This window comes from Cervus elaphus, chromosome 15, assembly GCF_910594005.1.
Source record: "Cervus elaphus chromosome 15, mCerEla1.1, whole genome shotgun sequence".
In the NCBI taxonomy this organism is placed as follows: domain Eukaryota; kingdom Metazoa; phylum Chordata; class Mammalia; order Artiodactyla; family Cervidae; genus Cervus; species Cervus elaphus.
This window is the reverse complement of record NC_057829.1, coordinates 26,652,530-26,673,422: the sequence shown is the minus strand read 5'-3', so window position 1 is coordinate 26,673,422 and position 20,893 is coordinate 26,652,530. Positions and strand designations below refer to the sequence as shown.

The 20,893-nt window shown below is 42.5% G+C and overlaps 1 protein-coding gene and 1 non-coding gene across 6 annotated transcripts in view; one reads left to right on the top strand and one right to left on the bottom strand.

The window, feature by feature from the left end:
• Nucleotides 1-20,893, bottom strand: part of SGPL1 (sphingosine-1-phosphate lyase 1) — a 75,256-nt gene that overhangs the window by 42,224 nt on the left and 12,139 nt on the right. Inside the window, exons 2-3 of one of the 5 annotated variants that reach the window (XM_043926592.1) lie at nt 14,489-14,646; nt 13,201-13,262 (exon numbers count right to left, since the gene is read on the bottom strand). The exons of 1 other annotated variant lie outside the window; for it this stretch is intronic. In XM_043926592.1, the coding sequence (XP_043782527.1) occupies nt 13,201-13,227 (27 nt within the window). In that variant the 5' untranslated portion in view covers nt 13,228-13,262; nt 14,489-14,646. Of the gene's footprint in view, nt 1-13,200; nt 13,263-13,590; nt 13,687-14,064; nt 14,228-14,488; nt 14,647-20,893 lie in introns of those variants that run through there. 3 more of the 5 variants (XM_043926593.1, XM_043926590.1, XM_043926594.1) reach the window with 3 other exon arrangements.
• TRNAC-GCA lies at nt 15,763-15,835 on the top strand. Its single transcript has one exon. It is a non-coding gene; the product is annotated as a tRNA-Cys (tRNA).

Below are 20,893 nucleotides of genomic sequence, written 5' to 3'. Positions count from 1 at the left end.
CCGCAAGGGCTACTTCTCTGGAACTTTCTAACAAGTAACCCTGTTCAAAAAAATAAACTAGAGACCTATCCCTGGGTCTCTGACTGATCCTCAACTGATACAAACACTTTTAGAATGTCTGCTTTCAAAATCGAGTCATGAAGGAGCTACTTTTTAAAACTGAAGACTCTAAATTTAAAATGAATACTTGGAAGTATTCATTACTTTCAGACTTTACTTTCAAAAAGTCAATACTTTCAGACTTTTTGGATAGTGTAGGAGAAAATGTGTGCTTCCAATGGAAAAGTATATACTGTCAAGGACACCCCTCTGGGTTATTGGATTCTGATTATATGTAAGTTGTTTTACAGGTTTGGGCTTTGCAGGTGGCTCAGTGGTAAAGAGATGTAGGTGTGATCCCTGGGTCAGGAAGATTCCTTGGAGGAGGTCATGGCAACACACTCTAGTATCCTTGCCTGAAGAATCCCAAGGACAGAGGAGCCTGGTGGGCTAACAAGCCATAGGGTTACAAAGAGTCGGACATGTACAAGCTGACAGCAATGCAGACTGATCTTAATCTATATCTGCATGACCAGTAAAGGTTCAATGATGTCCCTTCTCCATTATGGAAGAAACTGTTTTGACTCTATTTGCATATTCATTTTAATACTCCTGATCTACAAATGTATTGGTTCGTTGGACTTCTCTTTTGAACACCGTAAGTAAAATAAAGTGTGTATTCATTTCATACCTGTATGAGTTTCACAACATTACCTCCGGGGGGAAATTATCTTTTAACAAAACCTAAATGTTCTCAGTCCCCTATGTTCCCCCATCAAAAAATGCTTAGGAATATAAAATCTCGCAGATAATTACAAAGGGTTCAGGGCATCCTAAAGGCCAGTCACTGGGGTCATATTCCTCAGGTTAATAACTCCTCTAATACGACAAACTATCCTGTTGTATAAAGCAAACCCAAGACTCCCATGTTCCCTGTAGGTGAGAACAAAAGAGAAACACTGAATATCCATTACTTAAAATTCTTCAGGAAAAGTCTCACACCTATAAATAAAAAGGAACGACTTTCTGATCCAAGCTACAACATGGATGAATCTTGAAAACATCATGCTAAGTGAAAAAAGCTAATTATAAAACACCACATAGTATATGATTCCATTTATAAGAAACGTTCTGAACAAGATCTATCAACAAAACGTAGTCTGGTATTTGTCCAAGACTAGGAGACTGGGAGAGCGTTACTACTAAAGAGTAAGGGGTTTCTTCTAAAAATGTTCTAAAATTGTGGTGATGGTTTCACAAACTCTGTGAATACACTAAAAACCACTGGATTGTATACTTTAAAAGAAAAAAAAGCATTATGACTCAGCAATTCCATTTATGTTCACCAAACGCTCTCTCAGCTAAGACCAACCACCTAAATTGTTTGTATTCACAGACTTCAAAAAAAAAAAGTGCTTCTGAAAAAAAGTTTCCATATGACCAAAGATAGCAGAAGCTTTGCAATTTCAAAAACAGAGATTAAAGCTTTGGGCTCCAAATGAAAGCATCCGTAAGCGTCTAAAAACGAAGAAATTTGTAGAGTAATTATGTATAAACTAGACAAAAAGGGTCACTACTGTTTAAAGGTATCATTTTGAGAGTTCATAAACAGAATTACTAACTGCTAAAATGATGAAACTTTTAAAAAACATCTTTTGTGTGTTTTTTATGAACACATACTCCAGCCACTATCCAGGATATCTGAAAAGGACACCGACCTCTGAGTACTGTCCTGAACTTATAACTCATCACGACTCCTGTGGACTCTGAGAGTTGTGTTAATAGTGTTTCACAGGCCACCGTTGTATCCTAGAAAGTCTGGATAGTGTTCAAAGGTTTCTACTCTAATCTTGGCTCTAACGTAGAAGCTGTGTGACCTTTGGTAGTCACTGAACCTCTATGCAACTGGATTTTCCTCATCTGCAAAAACGGATGCCATTGTTATAATTCAACAAAAAAATCCACAAGAAAAATAATAATTCAAGGGTTGCTGTGAATCTTAGATGCAGTAAGGCAATGAGCAAACAGCTTCCAATAATACACACTTAACTAAGCATCTGATGAATGAATTCTCTGGTGATAAACATTTTCCTTTCCTTTTCATAAACAGCAAGGAAAAGTGACCCTTGCAAGGTTCCAAGCAAAGCCACAGAGGCAGAGCTTTGAGAGGCTTTACATAGTTTGATTCCCATGCCTATGCTGTATTTTCTTACAGATGATGCTAATAAATGCAGGTAAATAGTAAGCTGCTCCTCGGTTTTGCAGGACAGATGTTAAGTCATCTTATTGCCTTCATCAATTGAATTCAATCAGAAGGTTGCAAATGTCCCCTTCCATTCTAAGAAAACCAGATTAAACCAGTTACCTATTAATAATTACGTTTACATATCATAAACCTGATTTCAGTCATCCAGACAGACGCTGTTGACTGCTGCAATCATGATACGTGGGAAAACATCTGCAACCTTATCAAAAAGAAGGGCTGGGTAATGTAATCCTAGGCTTTCTTTCATCCTGGCTGTGATACAACTCAACCATGAGCAGGACCACAAACGCATTCTCATATTTGTCCTCAATTCCGTCCCATTAAAATTTGAAACAAATACCAATTTGCCTCAGCTCTCTCAAAGACTCAGCACCATTAAGACAAGAACTCAAGATAGGATCAATGCATTCCTTTTTAGACTCATCAGCCAAAATGCAATTCAAAGGGCTGAATTCAAATGCCTTGTGGTAAAAGTCTCCAAAGAGAGAGGTCTTCTCACTACCAAGCATGAAGTGCAAATACTCCACAACTCCTACTTAGGTTCCAAAGAGTTCCAAAGGATTATGATTTTAGCCTTGGAATTAACTGCTACAGATGGTGTTTTACAAATCTAAACTTTTAATATTCAAAAAAGACCAAGTTTGCTTGTTTTTCCCATCAAATGTTTATTAATATTTATAGAGTAGACAAGAATGCAAAGAAAAGAAAGGGTGTAATCACATTTTAAAAGTACCTGCATTACTTCAGGAAAGTTCTCAAAGCTCTCTCCACTGTCTAGTATGCGGGTAACAAAAAGAGAAGACTTTTTGCCCAAAGCTAAATCCAGAAGTTACATATTGGGAAAACAGAGTAGCAGCAACTGGTACAACCACTTTAGAAACCTGTTTGGCAGTATACCTCATGACCCAACAACCATATCCAACAAACTGTGTTTATGGTTACTAAAGGACATGTTCAAAAATGCTCAATGTCATTGATAACAAGTCAAAAAAATAGAGACATAAATGTTTATCAATTATAGGATGAATAACTTGTGGTATTTCATACACTGTAAAACTGCACAGTAATAATTTTTAAAAATCTTGCTACATAGGACCATGGATGAAATTCACAGATACAATCAACACTGGAGGGAAAAAGACATTCATGAAAGATAACGTATGTTTCCATTTACACAAAGTTGAAAAATCTTCAAAACCACCTATCGTGAGAAGAGTGACCACCTTCGGCAGGCATCAGGTGGGAGGGAAATGAGGCGCTTGCTGGGATGCTGGACACGTCTCACATCTTGATCTGGGCAGTGAGGATGTGCATCCACATGCCTGTGTAATTAAGATTGGGGCCCTTTGCTGTATACAAGTTGTACCTCCCAAAAAGAAAACTCTATTGCCTTTTGTTTTTTAAGTGCTTTGTTTACTTCATAGGATAACAGGACACATAAATTACATTGTGCCAGGAGAACAGACTTGGCAGAGTGCTCTGAAGTTTCTGCCTCTACAACAGGTAGTCATTCATTCACCAAAAATGTATAGTTTGCCTACTTCATAACAAAAAGCTTGTGTGGCTATGTTATATTAAGTCAAAAAGCATTGTTAGATAAAAATCGTAGCTCACTAGGTAAGATGTAACAATTTTAAATCTATATGTACCTAGCAAGAAAACATCAAATTATGTACAACAAAATCTAACAGAACTACAAGAGGAAACAGATAAATAATAAGGCATAAGATTCAAAGAGGCATCCACAAAACAGGAAATCCAAATAGTCAATAAACATTTAAAGGACACAATATCATTAGTAATCAGGGAAATGTGCAAGGAAAGCAATTAGATTTCAACCCTATTGGACTGGTAAATAAATTAAAAGCCTTTTAAATATCAAGTTTGTCAAGCTCTGTAGAAACAAGAACTTGCATATAATGTTGATAGGAGTTATAAACTGTTATCAACCTCTTTGGCAAAGTTTGGCATTATCTAGGAAAGTTAAGGATATATACTCTTCAGAATACACCAATTTCACTAACAGGAATAAATCCCAGAAAAAATCTTTAACACTTGTGATCATCTGTCATATACAAGAATGTCTGTAACCGTAATCTTCAAAAAACTCCCAAATTGGAAACAGTCCAAATATCTATCTTCAGTGGTACGGTAAATAAATTGTGATAGTCATGCATTGATTATGCTATAATGAAATGCTATACAACAATGAAAATGAATGAACTAAACTATGAACTACATGCAAGAACATGGATGAATCTCACAAGTACTAAGTAATATAGGAAGACCATCAAAAATACATATAAATCATTCAATGCAATCCCTTATCAAATTATCAGTGGTACTTTTCACAGAACTAGGACAAAAAAATTTTAGCTTGTATGGAAACATAAAAGACCCCGAATAGCCAAAACATTCTTGAGAAAGGAGAATAAACTGGGAGAATCACACTCCCTGACTTCAGATTATACTATAAAGCTACAGTAATAATCAAAACAGTTTGATGCTGGCACAAAAAGAGACATAGAGATCAATGGAACGTAACAGAAAGCCCAGAAATAAACCCACACACTTATGGCCAAATAATCTACGACAAAGGAGGGAAGAACACACAATGAAGAAAAGACAGTCTCTTCAGTAAGCGGTGCTGGGAAAACAGCACAGCAACATGCAAAAGAATGAAATTAGGAAACTCCCTAACATCACACACAAAAATAAACTCTAAATGGATTAAAAATCTAAATGTAAGACCAGATACTATAAAACTCTTAGAGGAAAACACAGGCAGAACACTCTTTGACATAAAATGCAGCATTATTTTTTTGGACCTGTCCCCTAGAAAAACAGATACAAAAACAAACAAATGGGGCCTAATTAAACTTAAAAGCTTTTGCACAGCAAAAGAAACCATAAACAAAACAAAAAGATAACCTATGGACTGGAAGAAAATATTTGTAAATGACGGTACTCAACAAGGGATTAGTTTCCAAAATACACAAACAGCTCATGCAGCTTAAATATCAAAAAAACCCAAACCACTCAATCAAAAAATGGGCTGAAGATCTAAACAGACATTTTTCCAAAAAACACATATACAAGAATGTTCGTAACAGTAATCTTCAAAAAAAGTCCCAGATTGGAAACAGTCCAAATATTTATCTGCAGTGGTATGATAAATAAATTGTGGTAATCAAATATTGATTATACTATAATGAAATGCTATACAACAATAAAAATCAATCAACCATAAACAGATGGCCAACAAGCACACAAAAAGATGCTCATTATTTCTAATTATTAGAAAAACGCAAATCAAAATTACAATGAGGCATCTACCAGTCAGAAAGATTAACATTAAAAAGTCTACAAATAATAAATGCTGGAGAGAGTGTAGAGAAAAGAGAACCCTTGTACACTGTAGGTGGGAATGTAAATTGGTGCATCCACTACAGAGAATATTAGGGAAATGTCTTAAAAAACTAAAAATACAGTTATCAGGTGATCTTGCAATCACACTCCTGGACATACATCCGGAGAAAAATTCTAATTCAAAAAGATACATTCACCTCAGTGTTCATCACAGCACTATTTACAGCAGCCAAAACATGGAAGCAACCTAAACATCCATGAACAGATGAATGACTAAAGAAAATGTGGTACATACATATAATGGAATACTACTCGGCCATAAAAAAAGAATGCAATAATGCCATTTGCAGCATCATGGAGGGATCTAGAGATTATCATAGTAAATGAAGTAAGACAAAGACAAATATCATATGACATCACTTATAAGTGGAATCTAAAAACTGATTCAAATGAACTTATTTACAAAACAGAAATAAGATGCACAGACATAGAAAACAAACTAATGGGTACCAAAGGGGACACTGGGGACAGGAAGGATAAATTAGAAGTTTGGGATTAACATATACACAATACTGTATATAAAATAAACAACCAAGACCTACTGTGTAGCACAAGGAAATAAATTCAATATCTTGTAATAGCCGATAATTGACAAGAATCTGAAATATAAATGGATGTGCATATCTCTGTGTATATATGCTGTTGCTGCTAAGTCACTTCAGTTGTGTCCGACTCTGTGCAACCCCACAGACGGCAGCCCACCAGGCTCCCCCATCCCTGGGATTCTCCAGGCAAGAACACTGGAGTAGGTTGGCATTTCCTTCTCCAATCTCTCTCTCTATAAAAATGTATATATATGTAACTGAATCACTTTGCTATACACCAGAAACAAACACAATATTGTAAATTAACTATACTTCAATTTTTTTTAATGGTTAAAAAAATACATATAAATCCATTTGTAGCAAGTTAAAAGTAAAACTAAAATTAGGGATGCACAAATAGGTGGTAACACAATTTTTTTTCTTAAACAGCAAGGGAATAACTATTCTCCAAAATCAGGATAGTAGAGTAGTATCCCTAGAAGAAAGGGAAGGAGATGTTACCAGGTTGGGGAACATGGGGTTGGGGGTAAATATTCTATTTCTTAACCCAGGTGGTAGATACATGATTGTTTCCTTTATTATTATTCTTTAAAATGAGGATAAGTGCTTTATTGGGGCTTCCCTGGTGGCTCAGACGGTAAAGAATCTGCCTGCAATGCAGGAGGATCCAGGTTTGATCCCTGGATCAAGAAGATTCCCCTGGAGGAAGAGATGGCAACCCACTCCAGTATTCTTGCCAGGAGAATCCTATGGAAAGAGGAGCCTAGAGAGCTACAGTCCACAGGGTCGCAAAGAGTAGAACACAACTGAGTGACTAATACTTTCACAGGCTTTATACAAGTTTGTTTGTATAATAAATTAAGAATGCAGGCAAGCTCTTCTCCTTCCCTTTCCTCTTCCTGCCAAATGAAACGCGAACCTGACAGCTCAAGCTCAAAGCAGCTGTTCTGACCCAAAAGGGATGCATTCTGATCAGTGGAACTTCCTCAAAGAATTAGGAATGATGGTTATAGTCATCAACTGTCTACTTGGAAATTCTCTTACTCTAGAAAAATTTACTTCTATTTAAAAATCTCTGATACTTTAGATTTTTCTCTTATATTCAGCCAAACCTAACCCTGATACATTCTGTGATTTGGACAAATAAAAAACTTTATAACAATTAAAGCTGTCCGACAATGGAAAGGACTCCCTGAGAAAGTCTTCTGCACCCTCTCCTGGCCAGGCATCCTAGAAGGGCTTCCCACATGGCAAGGTAAGTGGCAATGAAGGACTTCTAAAGGCCCTCTGGCAATTAAGATTCTAAGGCTACTATGAAAACAAACTGTGCTTCTGAATCTATGCTTCTGTTATAAACAAGAACATTTCTTTTCTATAATGTTCCCTGACCTGCATTCTTCAAGACTCTGCTCAAACACTGTCTTCTCACTGTACCTTTCAAAACTAACCTGAGGGTTTCCCTGGTGGCTCAGTGGTAGAGAATCCACTTGCCAATGCAGGAGACACAGGTTTGACCCCTGATCCGGGAAGATCCCACATGCCAGGAGCAACTAAGCCTGCATACCACATGCCCTAGAGCCCATGCTCCACAACAAGAGAAGCCACTGCAATGAGAGGCTTGAGCACCACAACCAGAGAGCAGCCCCTGGCTGCCCCAACTAGAGCAATGAAGACCCAGCACAGACAAAAATAAATTAAGGGGAAAAAAAACAAAAACTAACTTGACCTTGATTTCCGCATACTGGGTATCCTGATCCTCTACCCAACCTTTGCCAACTATGTTACGTGCCTCATGGGGCTATTCTCTCAATTCAATCACCCAGGTCCCCATGTCCTCTGGGTGCCAGTTGGGTTTGATGATGAAAACCTCCAGCAGAACATCTGAGGTGTTTATTTCCCTGGATCCCCTCCTGCTAGGCCACTGGTCGGAAACGGCTGCATTCCCACAGCTTACTCTCTCTTTCAAGTCCCTCTCTTGCCCTTTCAGGCCTAAGACAGCTAATGGCTCTTAACACCAACCCCGCTGGGTGTTCCCTAACTCTGGGCACTCACACTGTTGGAGGGCACCAGGAGATAACTGACAGACCCAACAAATTATTTTCAGCCTGCACTGTTCCATCTTCCCCCCACTGAATGGCTCCTTTCTCTCCCCTTACCCCTTAACATGGTTTTTCCTCAGTAATTGCTTTCTGTGTGTTTCCACATGTGGACTGATTCACTGCAAATCAGTTCCCTATGGAAAGGTCTCAATCCCAAGCTGATTCCCATTTCTGCCACCAATGCAAACAAACTGCATGTAACACTAGATTGTGCAAAACCTAATTAGGAAACTATATATTACTAAAAATTCCTGACACACAGACTGCAAAGTCAAGCCAGAGATTTAGGGATTATCTATTTATAACTTCCCTTTCCTTCACACCAAAACCTGGAGAAATTATCATACTTGTTACTATATTTTCCTTTATTTACAAAATTAGAACAATGCCAAAACCAGTGCTCATCCTACAATGGCTCATCCTTCACACCAAAACTGGTGAAATTATCATACTTGTTATTATATTTTGCTTTATTTACAAAATTAGAACACCACCAAAACCAGTGCTCATCCTATAATGGCCACTCAAACTGTTAACAAAATTTCTAGTGTCCTGCCTGTCCTCCCTCTCTCCTAGACAAGCCTACAAATAAGACATCAGACTCAAATAACAGAAATGAGCTTTTAATGTCCATCTTTCAGTTTACTGCTTAAACTCCATTAGAGAGTCATTAAGAAAGCATCCCTGAAAAGGATTCAAGGGTCAAAGATAAAGCTCTAAGATCTGGTAAGATTTGATTTTTGAACCTGAAAAACAAAACTGAGACAGGTTTACTGCTTCCAAATCAAGAAAACAGTGTTGCAGAAATGTAGTAAAAGACAGCATTTCTTAGAAATTTTACCATGCTTCAGAAAATTAAGCTCTCCTATGTATATTCCAAAGTAGTAGAGCTTGACACATGGGCAAAATAACCCAACTATCACTGTGCTTATGCTCACTCACCTTAGTCGTGTCCGGCTCTTTGCAACCCTATGGACTGTAGCCCTCCAGGCCCCTCTGTCCATGGGATTCTTTAGGCAAGAATACTGAACAGGTTGCCATTTCCTACTCCACGAGATATTTCTGACCCAAGGGTTGAACCTGCAACTCCTGCATTGCAGGTGGATTCTTAACCGCTGAGCCAGCAGGGAAGCCCTTAAAAATGTCTCTAGACATTGCCAAATGTCCATGGGTCATGGTGGGGAGGGGAGCAAAAACTGCTCCTGGTTGAGAACCTCAACCCTAGATAAACACCTATCACTCAAACCCCACCCAGCCTACCACAGTTCATACAGTAACACTGCACCACCCCTTTAGACAGGTCTAAAAGGTAGACTTAGCTTTACAAAGTATTTTTTTCTTAAAATCTAGGAGTATTTTGCAAATCTCAAAGTGATCTAGCCCCTGAGCACTAGGAAGGAGGAAAATATGGATAAAAAGAATGGTTGCTAAAATGGAGAGAGATTGCTAAAAGATTTCCAGACTCGAATTCCCTCTGAAAGCACTGCAATTCTCAGATGAATGAATCCACTCATTCATTTTATTCTCTCTGAGACATAAGTGGAAAGTATTACAGTCCATGGCATAAATGAGCAAATGGAAAAAAGGCAGGCATATCACCTTAATCAAATGAGGACAAAATTAAGGGCAGGAAACCAATGAGGGCTGACAGCCCAGGAGTTTTCATCTGGAATCCTAGGTTTGTTACACATGGATTCCAGTTCACCTTTGAGTTTTACCGCCCTCCACACAGTAGTTTTCAACCATATCAGACCCAATGCCCTTTTCTATATTTCATAATGCCCTTTATTATGAAATGAAATTCAAAGAATATAACATTATATCTAGAGACATAACTTTTAAAAATTTCAAGATAATGCCCCAACTGCAATGTAAGAGAAAACAAACATGAAGATCTGTATAATAAAACATGTATGTTCAGACAAGACTAGATCAGAAGCCAAAAGCACCCTCCACCACTCTTCCAAAGTGCCCCCTTAGAGGGCAGTACTATTTCACTCCTCCTCCACACAAACCTGCTCTCAACAGCCACAAAGTTCAGTAACTTCTGTGCCTTTCCATGAAGACAACTTAGAGGTAGCTTCACAAAGTAGACAAGAAAGAGGGTTTTTTTTTTCCATTTATTTTCATTAGTTGGAGGCTAATTACTTTACAATATTGTAGTGGTTTTTGCCATACACTGACATGAATCAGCCATGGATTTACATGTGTTCCCCATCCCCATCCCCCCTCCTGCCTCCCTCTCCATCCCATCCCTCTGGGTCTTCCCAGTGCACCAGCCCTGAGCACTTGTCTCATGCATCCAACCTGGGCTGGTGATCTGTTTCACCCTTGATAGTATACTTGTTTCAATGCTGTTCTCTCAGAACATCCCACCCTCGCCTTCTCCCACAGAGTCTAAAAGTCTGTTCTGTACATCTGTGTCTCTTTTTCTGTTTTGCATATAGGGTTATCATTACCATCTTTTTAAATTCCATATATATGTGTTAGTATACTATATTGGTGTTTTTCTTTCTGGCTTACTTCACTCTGTATAATAGGCTCCAGTTTCATCCATCTCATTAGAACTGATTCAAATGAATTCTTTTTAATGGCTGAAGAAAGAGGGTTTTTAAGACAGACCAACTGTGGTTAAAATAAAGCTCCACCACTTCATTGCTATGATATGCTAAGTCTAGTTTTTCATCTATAAAAGAAGAATGCCAGCATATTTTTCAAGGAATTTTAGGAAAATTAAATGAGTATGTAGAATATCTATTTCTGCACCTAATGCATAATATGTGCTTAATAAATGTTAGCTATCAGACTTACATTATTACTCCTGAATCCATCTCTTACTGTATCTTAGCTTATGCCTGTCTGATTCCCCCAGGAGGAAAGATGGATGACTAGATATTCATTTAGCAGAGATACTCTAAAAAGGATGCATGTACAATAAAAGTAAGAAGTTGCATCATACAACTTGCAAGGTTGTTTCTAATTCTGAAATTCTACCATATGCTGCCCTATGCTGAGGTTATCTTCTATTAACTAGAGTCCTTTCTTTCCAGTTAGAGGGCCAAGAACATGTGTAATGCATCACACAATACAAAGCAACTACAGAGAAACACCTTGAATTCAGATCTCGACCAAACATTTATAGCATCCTCATTAAAAACCCAGCCCTGGTCACTGGTTCTTTAAAATTTAGCACAGTACAGTCAAAGAAAGAAGGACAATTCTTCCATCAAGAGCACCTCAAGCAACATGTACAGTGTCTTCAGGGAGTGATGATTCTCAAGGGCCAGCTGTTATCCATATGATTTAATTCCTTACACCAATGAGCAAAGCAACACCCATAAAGATCTAGATTTTCAAACGAGGAAATGAAAAGCAGTAGCGATAGCTAGAGAAATACTTCAAAACAAAACTGATTCCAAAGTTAATATTCTAAATAAAAGCACTCACTGCTCGGACTGCTAAAGGGAGCCTACAGGCCCAGGAAGTAATACACACATCTCTGGGCATGGAGTTATATCCTACTAACATATAGGAATCTTAATTTACATATACATACTGATTTATAAAAGAGAAACAAATTGCCAATTATTGCAGATCATTCTGCAAGGTGCTAACAGTGGCTATTTCTGAATAGCAGAATTATTGGGGACTGCTTCCTTTTATTAACAGCTTCCAATTCTTCTAACATAACTGCTCTTGTAATAAGAGTTTAATATTACAAAACAAAACTTATTATCTACTAACAATGTATAAATTTTGAGGCAAAAAAAAAACACAAAAACCTATTTAAGGAGAACCCTTCATCTGAATCTTGGATAAACCAAGTACTTGTCTATGTCTCCAGAGTCATCCTTGCTCCCCACAACTTGGTTGATCTTTCAACCTCTCCTGCAGACCTTAGAGATTTTGACACTACAGGACATCAGCCATGGATATTAAAAAAAAAAAACCTCACTACTAGTTTTTGCCAACTTCCCAGTGACAGCTATCAACCCTCTGGGATAGTGACATCAAGAGAGGGAAAGGAAATGTTTTCAAATCAATGTCTCTTTGTACAAAGAGACATCAGATTCAAAGACGTAACTTATTAAAAACTAAACACACTGCTATTTGAAAATCATGGGTTCCTCACAATTCTCTCACTATGAAAAAAATAAAAGTCAATAAAAAACTTCTATGGAATCCACAAATGTCCCAAGAATAAAACGTCATTTTGGTAAACACTCATTTGGCAATTCTATTTTCCCTGCTCACTGGGGAAAAAAAAAAAAAAAAAAAACCAGCACAGAAAGATCTCAAGAGGAGAGGGAAAAAAACAGCCTCTACCAAAACAGGCCAAATATCTCACCACAACAGAAGAAAGTAAATTCAAACTAGCTCAATTCAGCAATTAGCAACTTATTATATACAGAGCACCATGACAAGTGTTTATCACCTCTAAACAAATAAGACAAGATATCTGCCTTCCAGGGAATAACTCTAGTCTGGGAAACTAACACTTATAAACTAATATATGGCAGATCCAGACAAAATTTCATTGAAGTTTTTAAACAGTTCTGGTAGTATACGAAGGGAGAGATTAAAATCAACTGCAAGATTTTTGCAAAATATTCTTCATATTCATTAAATATATATATTCATACATTTATTTCAGTCACTTACACCCATCTAATCATTAAATCCAAAATAAAAGGAGGCAGAAATTCTCAGCTACCAAAGGCAAGCATCAGAGATGAAATCTACACACTCATCCTTTGGACTAAAAATAAAACATACTGGACAAGTGCCTTACAACAAGAAAGATATTTGGAAAAGGACTCACCAACGACATTAGGTCTGTACTGGGCATATTCCTCTCACAGACGTCCTTTCAGTGTCTCCCCTCTGCAAAAGGGAACCAGGTTTGTTTACTTCTAACGATACAAACTGTCCCGTTGGCCCGCCTATATTCGCCAGAGCTGCAGAGAAATGGTTCTTTTCCCTCCTTGGAGAGCTCAGCTTTCACTCCGCGCTTTCACACTACAGCCCAGCACCCCAACCCAGCGAATTAAGAATCCTGCTGGCACTCTGCTTCCCTCCCGCCGCTGACCAAACGCCACCAGAGCCAGCCCCTCTACAAAAGCAATTCCCTCCCAGGTAGATACGAAGGAAACGCCCAGCCCGCAGCGGACCCAGGCCTCGAGGCCCGGAGCCCCGCCCACTTCAAACTAACCCGGCGGACCAGCGGCCGCTCCAGGCAGCCCAGCCCCAGGGTCCAGCCTCCACTGGCCGCTCTTCAGAAACAAGCTGGCCTCGTTCTAGACTTCATCCCTCCCTCCACACAACCCTTTCCTCGCCGGGGAAGGATCGGCAAACCTTCCCGCCGCGAGACCACTCCTACCGCGCCCGCGAGTGGAGTTTCATATCCCGCTCCGTCTCGGCCCTGGCGCCTCCCCCACCCACGCGCGAACCTGGCATTCAACTGAAGACCTCGGGTGGCCTACGCCCCTACCCTCAGCCCGAACCCAAGCCCACCCCGAGGTGCTGGCCCCTCGGTCCGGCCCGGCCCTTCCAGCTGTCAGCACCCCCTCCGCATCAGGACCCCCCGCCGTCCCGACACTCCTCCTCCGCCCCGGCCAGGACCCGCCTCCCATTCAGTCCCGACTCTCTCCAAACCCAAACCAAAGCCCTCCTCCCCAGCGCGGACCCCTCTTCTTCCTCGGGTCAGCGGGGGCCCAGTAAATCTTCTCAGCCGGGAGCCAGCTCCCGCGCTCCTTCCCTCCCGACAGTCTCTAGCCGGCCTTGCCTCTCTTCACAGTGAGACCGACTCGCCGGCCGCCGCCGAGATTAAAGATCCGGCCGCCGGCGGCCCCGCCCCTCCCCGCCCCGCCCGGAAATGGCCCCGCGTTGCCCCCCGCCCCGTTCCCCAGCTCTGGCGTGCGCGGCCCCGCCGCCGATCACGCGCACGCGGGGACTCGGGCGCCGGGCCCGCGTCCCCTCCAAGCCCCAGGGGGCGCGCGCGCCTCCTACTGGCCTGGCGGGGGCGGCACCAAAGCCCTCCTGGGAACGTGGAACCAGCCCTCCCCATAAGGTACCCAGCTTCGTCAGTCTCCTGTTTAAAGCCAGCTTACTGGTCACTTTTGGTGACTTGAAGCCCCTGAGAGAGTCAGCCTGCAGAGCACTGTACAAACTGATCCAGAACGTCGATTCAAGATGTGTCTCTAGAGAGGCTTCTGGGATTTCAATGAGTGACTCAGAGATTTACTCCTTGTCTCTTTTCTGGAGATTCCTATTGAGGTCAACAATGCGTGAAGAAAAGCGACAGGAAAAGGCCCCTTATTGGAAATGTCATCCCCATCCTTCCCTCTACCCACAAAAAGGGAGAACAGTGACTATAGGTGTTGGGCAAACATTCTACCAATACTACTTTATTTTCATTAGCAATGGTGGTGAAAGTACTCACCGGGATAGCAAAGGTCACCCATCATTTCTAAAAGCACTAACTCTGAAGTCAGTTTCATGACTTGTCTGTGCTGTCACGACACTAATTCGGCAGAAGCAGAAGACAGGGTAGTCACTTGTAACTGATCAGTGATCTGCATACAGTATTTTTTTCAACAAATTATTTAAATGACACCTACGTGGAATCTTGACATCTTAATAAAAAATGACACTTAAGGAGGGTACCGAATTCCATCCTCTTGCAAAACGTTGTCATGACACTAATTGGGGAGGGGGGTCATTACTTCTGTCGTTGCCCTCATCTAGTGTTTTTAGGACGGAATTCCTTGTTATCACACCTGCCCTTCTCTGCACAGCCCCTTTTGCACTTCCCAGTTTCCCAGCTAGAATGGTCAAAATTCTTAAAGAGTAAAATAAGTTCTCTCTGGGCTTCCCCAGCCTCCACCCATCAGAAGTCCCGGACATCTCTACTATCCAGAGCTCCTGAATCAGGCACTAATAATGCCATACCCTTAGCCCTTTTGCTGCTGTCCCCCAGTAGACATTAACTCTCAGTGTTGAAGGGTCAGAAAATGTTCTGGGACTTCCTGCCAATGCCTATTCATCAAGAGTAATTTGGGGGACTTTCCTGGTGGTCCAGTGGCTGGGAATCCACCTCCCAATACAAGTGCTTTTAGAAGTGACGGGTGACCTTTGCTATCCTGGTCCGGGGAGATCTCACATGGCATGGAGCAACTAAGCCTGCGCACCAGAACTACTGAAGCCCACGCACACCTAGAGCTTGCGCTTCACAACAAGAGAAGCCGTCGAAATGAGAAGCCTGTGCACAGAAACTAAAGAGTAGACTCTGCTTGCCACAACTAGAGAAAGCCTGTGCAACAGTGAAGACCCAGAGCAGCCAAAAACAAATAAATAAAATACCTCTAAGAGTAACTTTAGGGCTTCCCTGATAGCTCAGTTGGTAAAGTATCTGCCTGCAATGCAGGAGACCCCAGTTCAATTCCTGGGTCAGGAAGATCTCCTGGAGAAGCTACCCACTCCAGTATTCTTGGGCTTGCCTTGTAGCTCAGCTAGTAAAGAATCCGCCTGCAATGTGGGAGACCTGGGTTCAATCCCTGGGTTGGGAAGATCCCATGGAGAAGGGAAAGGATACCCACTCCAGTATTCTGGCCTGGAGAATTAAGTTATGACTAACCTAGATAGCTTATTAAAAAGCAGAGACATTACTTTGTCAACAAAGGTCCATCTAGTCAAGGCTATGGTTTTTCCAGTTGTCATGTATGGATGTGAGAGTTGGACTATAAAGAAAGCTGAGCACCAAAGAATTGGTGCTCTTGAACTGTGGTGTTGGAGAAGACTCTTGAGAGTCCCTTGGACTGCAAGGAGATCCAACCAGTCCATCCTAAAGGAGATCAGTCCTGGGTGTTCATTGGAAGGACTGATGTTGAAGCAGAAACTCCACCCAATGCAGAGCTGACTCATTTGAGAAGACCCTGATGCTGGGAAAGATTGAAGGCAGGAGGAGAAGGGGACGACAGAGGATGAGATGGTTGGATGGCATCACCGACTCAATGGACACGGGTTTGGGTAGACTCTGGCACTTGGTGATGGACAGGGAGGCCTGGCATGCTGCGGTTCTTGGGGTTGCAAAGAGTTGGACACAACTGAGCGACTGAACTGAACTGAACTGATACAGTCCATGGGGTCACAAAGAGTCAGACATGACTGAGCGACTTTCATTTTCACTTTGGGGAATCCAGGTTATGTCCTCCCTAGCCCTCAGCCCCTACTCTTCTGCTTTATTTCTTCTTCAGATCCTAGGATCGTCTTTCCCTGGCCTGCTTCTTAGCTGTCACCTCTCATCCTTTGATCTAGAATGTCTGTGCCAGCTGACTGAAGAGCAAGGTCCATGTCTGACTCCCCCTACACCAGTGTGGTAAGCTTCACTGGTCACAGGCACAGCAGGCGGCCTGTTCGTTCTTCCCAAGTGAATCAGTTCAACCGTATTGTCTAGTCTTTATTGTTATGGACTGAAAGATCTCCCCCAAAATTAATATGTTGAGCTCTAATGGCAGGGCCTCTGGGAAACAGTTAGCTTTAGGTGAGGTAGTGAGGGTGGAGCCCCATAATAGGATTCAAGTCTTTACAAGAAGACGACGACAAGACCAGACAGAGCACGTCCCCTCTCTGTCTCCCTTTCTCTCTCTCCCTTTTTCGCTGCACAAAGTAGTCATGTAGGCACACAGTGAAATGGTAGGCATTTGCAAGCCAGGAAGAAGATCTCACCAAAAACTGAAGTTGCCTGCACCTTGACCTTGGACTTCCCAGCCTGTAGAACTGTGATAAATCAATGTCTCTTGTTTAAGTCATTCAGCCTGTGGTACTCTGCTATAGCAGCCTAAGCTGACTGAGATAGAACTATGCTAGGCACCTTTACATCCAAAGCTCTATTTATGTCCTAACTCGCCCAGACGGGCTGACGGTCATCATCTTTCAACTTGTAAATAAGGACATGTGTGTGTGCTCAGTTGCTCCAGCTGTATCAGACTCTTTGCAGCCCTATAGACTGTAGCCCGCCAGGTTTCTCTGTCCATGGAATTCTCCAGGCAAGAATACTAGAGTCGGTTGCCATGCCCTCCTCCAGGGGATCTTCCAGACCCAGGGATCGAACCCGTGTCTACTGCATCTCCTGCACTGCAGGCAGATTCTTTACCCACTGAGCCACCTGTAAACAAGGACACTAAAGCCCAAAGAAGGTAAATGGTCATCCCAAAGACATGCAGGAGAATGGAGTAGAGTTCAAATGGGAAGGAAAGACTTCAGATTTTATAGGAAGTACCTAAAAAATGTTTGTTAATGAATTTGAATCAAAGAATGTGAGAGCTAGAGGCCCTTCAACTATTTGCAGTTCAGCCTCATAATACATGCGTGAAGAAACCGAGGCCAAGAAAGGAATATGCCTCCTGGCAATTCCTGGCAGAGCCCAGGGGCCCTGTTGTAGGGGACAGACAGGGGGTGAGGTTTCAGGCCCCACTATTCCTGTTTCCCACACCCCCTCTGATGCAGCATATGATCAGGGGTTACAAGAGAAGCATCAAGTAGAAAATGACCAGAGATAAAAGATGTGTGAGGATTAAGAAAGAAAACTTCAGCCTTTACAGGAGAACCACAATGTACCAAAACAGAACAAAGTCCCCAATGACTATCAGGTTCACGTGTTCTAGCTATATTGGTGGGCCCTGGGGAGAAAGGAAGAGAGCAGAGAGCAAAGGGGACATAAATAAAAGAGAGAATTACAGTTCAGACAGAGGAAGGATGTGCAAAAGTAAGAGTGGTGGTTAAGGAAGGGACCACATGCCCTCTCCTCCCTCCCCCACCCCCTAGACACTCCCACGCTAGAGGCTTCAGAAGTTCTACAAATGAGGGGCTCAGCTGGCTGGTGGAGGGGCAGAGGTGGGGTGCTGGGGCTCCCGTACTGGCAATGAGGTCTCCCAGCGAACAGCCCTGGCATCCCAAGGGAGCTGATTAGAAATGCAGGTTCCTGGAACCCGGCTCCAGACCTACTGAATTGCAATCTACATTTTACCAAGATCCCTGGACATGATGACATGCACAGTGAAACTTGAGAAGCACTTCCCTCAACACCTTGCCTGCAGAGAAAGCACGGTGTTTTTCAGTTAAGATTGTGCATTTGTTTGGGATGGTTTAAGGAGACTGATCAAAAAAAAAAAAAAAATGTATAGAGGTAAAGAGGAGAACTAATGCTCCCCAAGTTGGCCTTTGGTGCCATCATGGAGCCTTTCATAATAACAGAAGACTGGGAGGGATTAGAAAGGCCTGGGGTGGTGGGGGGAGAGGGAGAGGAGGAGGGGGAGAGGCAGGGTGGCTGGGAGGGTGGGGGGGGAACAGGGAGGGGCTGAAATAACTGCTGATGACAGAGGGTTGGGGATGGTAGGAGGAGAGTGTGGAGTAAGATGGTCTGGGATTTTTTTTTTTCCCCCACGTGGCTTCTTTTAAAACAATTCATACCAGCAAATCTGTTTCTGCTTAAAATGGCAGCTGGTCATGGCCAAGTTGGTGACACCCCTCCCTTCGGATACGAGCACACTCCACTCTGAAAAGCAGGAACATGCTATCATGCCTCCACTCCTGTCCCTGACACCCCTCCCCTCAGCCCCAGTTCTCCCAACCGGGGATTTTCTGTGGGAGTTTAGGCTAGGACAGAACTGCCAGCAAATCTCATGGAGGCTGCAGCTTCTGAACTCTTGAGAAGGAACAGCCCACAGGAAAGCCCTGCACCGCAGGACATCTGCTCATGGAGCCAAAAACGCCCTGCCCAAGGAGGGGCTGTAGGCTGCTCAATGGCAGCAGGCTGTGAAACAATCATGAGCGGACCGGACACTGGGAAAAGGGCGCTGAGAGCCGGCCCAACGTGGGAGCACCTGGGCAGGAAGCATGTGTCCAGACGTTGCCACAGTGGGATGGAGACTAAGGAGAAGTGGATCACTAAGCTACGCGTCCCAGGCGCCAATTCAGCCAAAAGTCAGAGTGGCCAAGTCTGATCTTGAGAAACAAGTGATTTCCGAAGAAAGTCCACCTTTCCTGAGGAAGTGCCTGTTGCTGTCCAGGCTGCACAATCACTCCTAGCAAAGCATCAAAACCAGAGAGTGACTGCTTATCGAAACCCAAATAAATACCAACTTCCTTGGGCAAAAGGAAACTACCTGGGCCTGCAATGACGGAACAGCTTTGAAGGCAGGCTAAGCCTCTACCCAGAAATCACTGTGTGGCCTCAGGCAAGTGGGTTTAACTGAGCCTGGGCTTCCTCAGTTGAAAAACAAAGGTTGATAGCATCCACCCTGGGACTGTGGTGGCAGGTGGATATGTGTACCCAATGTAGGGCCAAACCCACAGAAGGCATTCAAGAGCTATTAGTCTAACCTCCCACACATGCATGATGGAGTTCAGATAACCTGCCAGTCTGGGCTCTGGGACTGGCTAAACCAAACCTTGCCCCCTCACCTCATTGCTCTTGGTCTGGCTCAGTCCCCATCAGGACCTGATCACGACAGTTGATTAGTCTTTCCAACCAACGTGCCACTTGCCCCATTAGGTGCACCCTAGACCTTTTGCCCTCAGAGAAGGCAATGGCACCCCACTCCAGTACTCTTGCCTGGAAAATCCCACGGATGGAGGAGCCTGGTAGGCTGCGGTCCATGGGATCGCTAAGAGTCAGACACGACTGAGCGACTTCACTTTCACTTTTCACTTTCACACATTGAAGAAGGAAATGGCGACCCACTCCAGTGTTCTTGCCTGGAGAATCCCAGGGACGGCGGAGCCTGGTGGGCTGCCGTCTATGGGATCACACAGAGTCGGACACGACTGAAGTGACGTGGCAGCAGCAGCAGCAGGCCTTTCCCAGGCTTGCTCAAGAGCTACAGTATTCCTGCGGGTTTTGTTGTCTGTTGTCTCTAGATCAGTAAGTCCCAAACCAACGAGCCCCAACACCCTTTTTATGGGGGTTACAAAATATATGTCATAAACAGGGGTGTGTACCCACCTATATAGCAATATAGTGTCCTAACTTTAAAAGTGAAAGACATCATTTAAAAAATTGTCCATGAAGTTAGCAGATGCCTGAACGTACAATGGATAAGTATTCATTGAAGAGAAGGTGATATTTAATTGAATATTCTTGTCACTTTTCCCTTTATATTTGCTGTTTTGAAATAAGGGCTAAATGAGGTTCTTTACATTAGTACACACAGCTTTTGAGAGCAGGAAAACTACAAAAGCAGAACAGAGGTCTTGTCTCTGTGACTCTATCGCTCTGTGAACAGCAATGCCATGGGTGATGTGATTTTCCAAAATGACAGATTAAGAGTTGATAAAGTTCCAAGCAAAATGAAGGATAACCTACGTGCAACATTCAGCATGGTAGATGTTTACCAGGAAGAGTGTATAATAAAACCTTGTTTTTAAAGAAATCCACTTTTTCTTGTATGAAAGTAAAATCGAGCTCTTGGCTCATGTGACTGTGAACCACAGCTTTTCCCCTATATGATTGCGCT